This window comes from Pararge aegeria, chromosome 6 (assembly GCF_905163445.1).
Source record: "Pararge aegeria chromosome 6, ilParAegt1.1, whole genome shotgun sequence".
NCBI lineage: Eukaryota > Metazoa > Arthropoda > Insecta > Lepidoptera > Nymphalidae > Pararge > Pararge aegeria.
In genome coordinates this window covers 13,994,373-14,003,968 of record NC_053185.1, presented here as the reverse complement: position 1 = coordinate 14,003,968, position 9,596 = coordinate 13,994,373, and the positions used below count along the sequence as shown (strand labels likewise).

The 9,596-nt window shown below is 33.8% G+C and overlaps 1 protein-coding gene across 2 annotated transcripts; it reads left to right on the top strand.

Annotated features, from left to right (window-relative positions):
• Positions 1 to 852: 852 nt before the first annotated feature.
• LOC120624539 (protein rogdi) lies at positions 853 to 7,133 on the top strand. 2 transcript variants are annotated; one of them, XM_039891150.1, is made up of 7 exons: positions 853 to 981; positions 1,076 to 1,147; positions 1,384 to 1,515; positions 2,131 to 2,288; positions 2,776 to 2,896; positions 3,557 to 3,763; positions 6,496 to 7,133. In XM_039891150.1, exons 1-7 carry the CDS (start codon positions 946 to 948, stop codon positions 6,562 to 6,564), a joined length of 795 nt encoding a protein of 264 aa, XP_039747084.1. In that variant the 5' UTR covers positions 853 to 945; the 3' UTR covers positions 6,565 to 7,133. The 2 variants fall into 2 exon arrangements, with proteins under 2 accessions (XP_039747084.1, XP_039747082.1); XM_039891148.1 differs by having other exon boundaries at positions 3,554 to 3,763.
• Positions 7,134 to 9,596: the final 2,463 nt, after the last annotated feature.

Genomic DNA, 9,596 nt, shown 5'->3' with positions numbered 1-9,596 from the left:
CTCCGGTCGAAAACGCGCCATATATAGTGGATGAACCATCGATAAATCAATGATTATAAATATTTATCAATTTTTATTATATTTTATCATTTTTTTGTGACCTTTAACCATACGTAGGTTTTGAGACAACTTTTAGGGTGTCAATATACAAGTATTTACAGACTTACAGCTGGGTATCTCGAATTCCGAGATTCCGAGATTACCTAATTTAAGCTTAAATGACTGGACTATATTAATTTACCCAGCTATAATTCCTGATTCCCGACATTTGGCTTCTAATTTGGTATAAAATTGTTTGAGCACATCGGGATAAACCATTTTAAATATAAGTCAAGTAAATGATATTTTATTATTCTTGAGGATTTCTATGTATCAATAATTTCTTGATGCTGAAAGCTAACGACTTTCATAGGCTTAAGGAATAACGTACACTGACAAAGCAGTAACTACTTAATGTCTTAAATCTTTGTTTTAAAATGAAATGTCATTAATACTTCCTAAAAAAATAAGATAATTCGACCATGAAGGTTCATTCCTTGGAAAGTATTATTAGTGATAATAAAAGAGGCCTATCACTGACCTCCACAAAAAGTAAGTAATCTTAGGTGCTTAGGATTTTATTGGAATTATTAATATTAATTTTATATTCTTAAATTATATGCTATTACTAAAAATAAAGTTTTCTTCTACTGATAATGGAGGTTGTATACTATTTTATTAGTGCATAGAAAAAAATAATACAAGATTAACTAGTCTGTGGTTTAATAAATAGAATAGGTTTCTCTCTGTGATTCATGTCTGTGTCTGACTGAAAAATTTGGAATTCTGAATTGTCAATTGTGATTTGTGGAATTGGTTTTGTACCTAGTGTTCGATTGTGATTTTCGTTCAGAATATTTTATTAAATAAATATTGAATAACTACTTAACTTAAAAATACAGCGACATGAACGACAACGAAAAAGAAGAAGCTGCAAATTTGGTGCGAATTCTTAGTTTTTTTATAATATCTTGCGGCTGGTATGTTGTGTCACACCATTTATAATAATCTTACTCATACAATACATTTTCCATAGAAAGAGGAGTTTGAATGGGTTCTTCGTGAAGAGGTTCATGCTATATTACATCAGCTCCATACAGTATTAGTGGTTTGTTACCTTTTTCTCTTTAAATGAAGTAGACTTTATAAATACTTCCTAGAATATTTTGTTTTAAATTTTTAATAAATTATAAAATGGGTACTACAAAGTATGAATAAGCGATATTTTAAGAATAAATTATGATCTTATTTTATTAGTATTTCTTTAATATTTTATTTATAATTTAATTATTCAATAATTAACCTAAGTACAGTTACCTGAAATTAAAAAAAAATGTTTCCTAGGAATGTGCACACAGATTTCCGGTACCACTATATGGAAATGAAGGGCAAAAGCAAGATAAATTCATATTGACATCTCAACCAGAACAACTTAAATGTATTGTAACCCTCACAGGGGATAGTATCACTCATGCAGTAAGTATATTATTCAAAATTAAAAAAAAACTGGTCCTTAAAATGTTACACGTAAAGTTAATTTTATTATGTAACTGGCTGTAGCCTTCAGTTTCACCTGCATGAACTAAAGGTTGTACTTTATATATTAACTGCTTCCATACATCCTGTAATATGAATTTCATTAAGTTCAAATCTATGGGATCAAATAACAAACTGTTAAAGGTCTATAATTATAATTGCCTCTGGTTTGTTTGGATCATAATTTTATGCCTAAAAATGCCTACTATTATTATTATCATTGAAAGTTTTTTGTTCTGGCTGGGCTTACAATTATTATCACTTTAAGGGTAAATCGTATTACTGAAATCAACCTGCCAAGCCCTTCTGATGAAATAGCTTTCTTATGGCAAAAGAGCAATTTAATTGGTTCAATAGTTTGAAACTAGATTAATTGTTCACAAATAAACAAACAAATAAAAAAATCTTTCCCTATTTATAATATTAATATAGATAGCTAGATACTTGTGTAAAATAACTCAAAATCAAATTCCTATGCAATTCCACAAGAACCCAAATTCTTGAAGGTAAAGTCACAAGCTATGTTTATAATTAAATGATTTTAATTTATTTTAGGATATCAGCTTCAAGGTCTTAAGACAGATGCACACTATATGCCGAACATCCATTAATCAGGATGGACCATGGAAGCTACAACAGATCCAGGATGCAGCTAATCATCTGCAACAGGCTATCGGTTACATTGACAATGTTGATAAACACTATATTTTCAGGTGATAATATTAAACAGAAAATGTTTCTGTTCCACTAACCGTTAAACAACTAATCACCACAAACTAGTTTGAAATATAATCTACAATGTGGCCTATGAGGCTATAGATACATTCTCTTATTTGTGTGTGCAGTTTAAAATAAACTAACTAGTTTTACAACTGGAGGAATCAGGCCGCTTATATTTATTTATTTGGACTAGAAGGATCTTTATTTGTTGTACAAAAATCTGTGAACTAAATTAAAGTCTTCCTTTTTTCTTTTTATGCCTATGCGTTACTGGAGGTTGGTTGTATCTCAGCGAACTTCTCACAGTCTTAAGCCAAGCGGAATAGTTGTTCCTCTCTGGCAATGTTTATCTATTCCCAGAGAGTGAGTGAGAATGATTGTTTTCCCAGGTTAACAATACTAATTCTCTTGCAATTTATATAGATACCGCCATACAAGGGAAAAAGTTAATCGTCTACTAATGTTTGACCGAAATTGCAGATCATCAGAAGAAGTATTGCACATAATACAATGTTTAATCGGCTCTCTGCAGAGGGCGCGCACCGCTTTAGTACTGCCAAAGAAAAAAACAATTGATGAGCTTATGAAGAGTAGAAATATGGTAGGATCCATTATTTTTCTCTACTTTTTTACAGATTGACAAAATTTTGCCCCTAGTGGGATCGTACTACCAAATGAGTCTTTCTGCCGTTTTTCATTCGGCATCGTTTCCTGAAGGGTACCAATGAGATCTTACTTATTACTAAACCTCTGCTGTCAGTCAAGAAAAAAAATACCTGCTCGAGCATTGTCATCTCTGTAAAATCGTTTTCTAAACGACATCGTACCGTAACACTAAAAGCGGCACAAAGTCTGTATGGTTGTAACTAGACACGGCCAAAGCGTCCCCCCACCAGACCAGACCAGAGTAAATTCAGAAATGAAAATTACTAAATTTACCCTGCTGGGAATCGAACCCGCGAACTCTAGGCTCTAACTTAAATTGATAGCGCTCACCGTTGTACCCAGGGAGGTCGGCAGACTAAACACTTTGGAACATTTTGCGATGAGACTAAAAATAGCAGACGAAGCCGTGCCGATATAACCGCTGGATTTATATCGTTGTACATCGACTTTCAATTACGTAGTTATTGAAAGAGGCCATACTAAAAAAGCCGAAGTCTTCTTCCGAACGCACGATCGGAATCGCTCTGTTTTGATACGCAAGCATGTTCTTTGCTGGCAACTTTATTTTAATATGTATTATATTTGTTTTCAGAAGGCCCTCTCACCAAACCTGCCAGAAGACTTAGCGATATCGTTTTACATACAATCTCACAAGCTGATATTTGTCGCGTACCAATTAAGTTCGGTGCACGGGACGATGAGGATTGATTCTTGCCAAGCGGACTGCGCTGTTCCGTGGCTGAGTGACGTCCTGTTCATGCTTACAGCCGCCTTGCATATGTGTCAACAGCTTAAAGATAAGGTAAGTTTGTCTTTTCCCAAAAAGTTGTTGCGATTTGATCTTTGAGACATGAAGTTCTCGGCCTTCAGAATAAATCTGAATTGTATGCGTGTTTAAAAACGGATCACGAAATCAACGGTTCGATTTCAGGTTCCTTAGTTTTTCGTCAAGAACCTATAAATCAATAGTCGTAGTAGTAACCTAGTAATATAAGCATTTGATCGACACAACTCGTCCGGTAAAGTATTAACGCCATGTTTTCTGCCGTCATGTGTAATTGCTGTGTTCAGGTCAGAAGGTTGCCGGTGTTATTACCGCCACGTCAGGCTTAACACGTCAGGTGGATTATCACACGGCGCACTTTGCAGGACCTGTTGCTTGTCTTGCGGAGTGTTGCTCTGTCTATAGGCGACGATTATCCGCTTACCAATAGGTTATCCACTGACCTCGTCTTCCGTGCTTTTTCTTTTTTTTCTTGTTATTTTATTTATTTAGTCTAAAAATACAAAGAAGTTTACAAGTTCAATTTAAAAGGCGCAAAATTAATTCATGAGTTTTTCCTTAACACCCTGCGCCGTCGATAATCTCAAATTCATTGTGTCGTGTGTAACTATATTCTGTATTCTAAAATGATATCAATTAAATCAGATTAAATACACTTTATTGTACACCAAAGGTAAACAAATCAAAAAAAAAAAAACAAAATTTGAAATAAAGAAAGTAAAGGTACAATAGGTTGCCTTATCGCTTAAAAGCGATCACTACCAGGCAAAATACCAAATTGTATGAAGTGATACTATCTTCTACTGCGATCAACCCCCCTTTTAGTCAAGCAGGGCACTCTTTTACTGGTTGTAAATGATGTTGGTATCGGTTTGTTTAAATAAGAATTCCGGCAGAGTCCTTGTACCCATTCTATCATTATGTGTTCGTGACCTTGGCGGTAATTTTATTTGATATTTTAATTGCCGGTCTTATCGGTTGGGTTTATAGATAAAGAGTCTTATAAAAATACACAAAAATTAATTCAGTGCAATAAAATAACCACTACTTGGTATATTTATCATTTTTTCATCGGATTTGGGATATTACTTATATGACATCAGTTTTCAGGCATTTTTTTTTTTTTTTCCTAAGTTATGGTTACGTAAAGCTTTATTCATTCCTTTATCGACTATCATAATATCCTGAAGACAAGGTTTTGATGAAATAAAAGGCATAATTTTAATTGGCAATTTCAGTTGTACAGTATATTTTATTTACTAATAAAATACTTATACTAAATATTACTTCTGCGTGCTCTCACCATATGGTCGGTGAGATTGTCACAATATGGCTTCTTTAAACTTGAAGGTAGGCTGGTTGACGACCGACCGCCTATATGACTGAAACACTCCATGAAAAGGTTTTTGTTGGTGTAATACCCGCCATCCTTCGGTTCAAACGGCTCGGACTAGCTTTGCGATTAATACCCTTTTAATCGCAAAGCCAGTCAGTCTACCAGTGCAACCGGATGATTCCGTACCCTTCTGAGAAGTACTTTTCCACATCAGACTTTTGAAAGTCAATGCTCACTTTACATAGCTGTATGATCTATGGAAGCTAGGTGCCAGACCGTTGCTTTTGAAAAGTTGTCTATTAAAAAATAAACTAATGTCAATGGGTTCACACTGTTATAAAAATAAAACTAATAAAAGCATCTTAGTCTTTTTTGAAATTCGAATCCTAACATCTTTGGAATTAGTACGTACAGATCATTCTAAGATATTTAAAAAAACATACCGTTTTTATTAATTTCCTTTTATTAACTAAATATTTCCCGACCCAGTCGCAGATTATTAAAACACCCTGTATAAAACCGATATCTAGGTTTAATTGGCAATAGATGAGTGATATCTTTTGGGTTATCAATTATCGGTTTAGGCGTTCAAAAGGCTTGTTGATAAACAGTCCGTGATCTCTTTATTGTAGCAATTGTAGTCGGTCGAGTGTTTTAACTATAGATTTTTACAATTAAATCGGTTAATATAGAAGTGACATTCGATGAAGACGTACTATTGCATGTTATTATTATTCATAGATTTCAACATGGCGGTAACGATGACAAAAAGTGTCTTAAACTTACGCAAAGCCATATAATATCTCACTTTTAGAATACCGAACCTCATACTTTTTTTGTCTATTAGTCCATGTGTTAATCCTTTTTTATTCAGGAACGCCTTGTGGTATCATGTTAAAACCCAATAATACGAAAGATGTAAAAAAATCTAAAAGTTTTTCAAAGCGTGCCTTCATACCAAAATTTCCACTGACTAAACTTTTGTTCTAGCTTCACTGACTGAATCTAAACTAAAGCGTAAACTTTAGTTAAAAACTAAACTTTGAAGGCCTTTTTGACTTTTTTGACGGCCGACTGGCGCAGTGGGCATCTCTGCTTTCTGAGTCCAAGGCCGTGGGTTCGATTCCCACAACTGGAAAATGTTTGTGTGATGAACATAAGTGTTTTTCAGTGTCTGGGTGTTTATCTGTATATAATAATTATTTATGTATATTATTCATAAAAATATTCATCAGACATCTTAGTACCCATAACACAAGCTACGCTTACTTTGGGACTAGATTGCGATGTGTGTATTGTCGTAATATATTAATTTATTTATTCTAAACTGGAAAAGTATAGCGAAACTATAGCGTATTTCCCGGTGCCGATTTTTCATTCGTACAATTTCTAATATATCTCTTTCCTTTCACAGCTATGCGTGTTCTCTCAATATAAGGATTTCACCGTTGGATCCAGATCTGCATCTATGGTGTTAAATTAAATATTTAATTCTCTTACCTAGCCTAGTTACACTTTGTCAACATAGTTACGAGTAATTAGTTACGTAATTTATTTTACCGCATAAATTCCAGTCCACTCTCGTTAATTGCACATTCGTACATGTTTTGTGATAAAAATAGCTAATATTGTACTAATTGTACATTTATATGTTAATGTAAAGGATAAGAACTACTGCACAACATGTTACCTAACTGCGGAATACAAGGTCATGGGTTTGAACTAGTTCAATTCCTGGGATGACCCAAAAATGGATTGATATTGCGATTTTTGGCCAAGGCTTCGCTTTTCTCGTAACCCATCGGTTATTGTTACTAACATAACCATCGTGAATAAGCAAATAAAATAAACCTTAATTTGTTCAAATAAGCCTGTAGAAGGCTATTTTCATACGACACAAGCTGATGATGTAACTACGTAAATTTAAAAGTATAACGAGTCCAAGTTACTCCTTTACAAGTTAGCCTTTGACTGCAGAAGACGGACTAAGTATAGAGCATCAATATTTTTCCATTTAAACATATTGTATATCTTTATTAATGAATTTAAGGTTGCATGTAAGGTTCAAACAATAAATATTACAGAAAAATATATATAAAAACAGGTAAGTAATTAATTTTTGATTTTCCATTTTAAACTGTTGCCAGAATTTCAACTTGCCCTGGGGATTTATTTAGTTATCCAACATCTTGAAACAATCCTCAATTTTTACTTAAAAATAAGCAGTTTGTTATACTAACTGCAGTACACTACTATTTTACGTAACATAACATTGGCAGTTTCTTTGTGTCGAGGCGCGTTGTTTGTAGGAATTCCTTATTCATACTTGCTATTGTAATTAGAAACTAGAAATACAATTGAAAACAATAACTCACGAATCACTACGTGTTATACAGATACTTGAGTGACGTAAACTTAGCTAATAGCGATAGTGGACTGCATATTTTATATTAATTATTCTTTTCAAATACTTTAGTTTTCTCGAGGTACGGCAACATTATCTATCTCTCTCTCACTCTCTAAATAATACAAATGTCATCACTTACAGTTCCTACGATAACGAGGGGTTAAGGAGTCATCCGTAATAGACGTCACATGAGGTTATAAGATTGAAGGAAGGAATCAGAACTATGAAATTCTTTTATGGAGGCTTCCTTGGTCTAGTGGCTAGCATGTTGGACTTCGGATCACGAGGTATTGGTTTCGATTCCCGGGTCTGGCCATCGATGGCTATGCATTTGGGTTTCCTGACCAGTCCAGAGTCAGGAAATTGGCTTCGTCCAAACCCCGTGCCTACATCGGAGAACTTGTTAAGCCATGCGTAACATTAATTGGAGCTAGTTATCGAAAAGAAACCAACCCAGTTTGGGGTAGTTTTGGGACATTTACTTTTAAAAATAAATGTGGCATAACATCGGTAAAGAAGTTTTAAAGGTGTGACAGCAACTTGCCAGCACCAACAGTTAGTTGCAAGGGAGTCAAAAAACACTGTATAACTATTGTGACCTTATGCCATGCTAGTATCTCATTGTTTTAACAACGTCCAATTACAATGATCGTCAGCCGACCTACTTTTTAGTAGCGTCGTAGATTTGGGTAGCCTATCAATGTATATAGGCTGAGGAAGATGATGGTGATTTATGGATGGCTCTTAGTACGGCTTTTATATTGAATCTTTTCCTTTCATTATTTTGTTTATATCATAATACAGAATGAGTTCTTTAGACAGGAATCCTGTAGCAGCTATCCTAATTGTTAAAGGTAGGAAGATAATAATAGTCTCTCTTTGCTGTAGTAGGTAATTGTTTTTTTAAGAGGCAAAGAAGAAAATCCTTTTTCAAGCGATGTCCTTTATTAACGATTCTTGCAAATTGTATTGAGGTCTATTTTCGAACATATTTCATTGCATTAAAAACTAGATTACAGTATGTAAACCCGTAGCGTTTGACCAGAGTATGAATACTGCAGGAATGCATAAAATGAAAATTACCTTAATTTTCATAATATATCACGGATTTCCGCAAAGTAACGCCTGCTTCTATCCAATTATAACTATTTCTCTAAATCGATTATTATTGATTGTTTTTATATACTAGTACGCCTTTTTCAAATGCCCTTCAAGATGAAGAGTTTACCTCAATATTCGAGTAGTAGTTAATTAATTTGCTCTAAGTGTTTAGCCCTATCTTTAATAATGAGACAAAATAAATAAAACTATGTTGATAAGTGTAAAAAATAAACAAAAATGTTTGATGTTTGTTTAAAAAAAAAGTTATTATGTCCATTGTTGATATTCTTGTTGACTTTGTTGTAATCTTTGTACTTTAATGTATAATATAGGATCTATATAGGTACAGACTGCCTATTATATACTGTGAGATTTTCTATCTACGTTTACTTATTCGATCCCGTGGAAGTTAAGTATGTTTTATATGGAATAAAAACAGCGCCATCTAGTGTCAATGCTGTTTCCCTATTTTGTGAATAGATACCGTTCTTGGAATACGAGATTTCATACATACAAATAGTGGTAAAATTTCACGCAATCGAATGAGTAAACGTAGGTAGAAAATGTATCTAGGTACACTGGCGTGTCACGTAAAAAAGCTCTGATGATCAACCTGAGCCGTAGCCAAGTTTTAAAATCGCTTGTGATTTTCTGCGATTACGATGTAATAAACATTAAAAACAATGGGCTAAACATTCAACAATTCTTATGTAATTCGTATGAAATGACCACTGCGCAGTGATATCGCAAAATGTAGCAATACCGCGCGATTGAAATTAAATAAGCTTTCAGGAAACACTCTGGTACTAACTATATATATTATGTAGAAATCTAATAGGTATCTTAAAAAACATCAATGTTGCTAAGAAAAACATTTATTAAAAATAATATACACTATAGAGTAGAGTATATATGTTTATTGTATCTGATTTGACTTGCGCGGTATTGTTACCCAAGCGACGAATAGCTCTTTTACGCGACGCACTGTGTAATAAAAGTTATGGGGT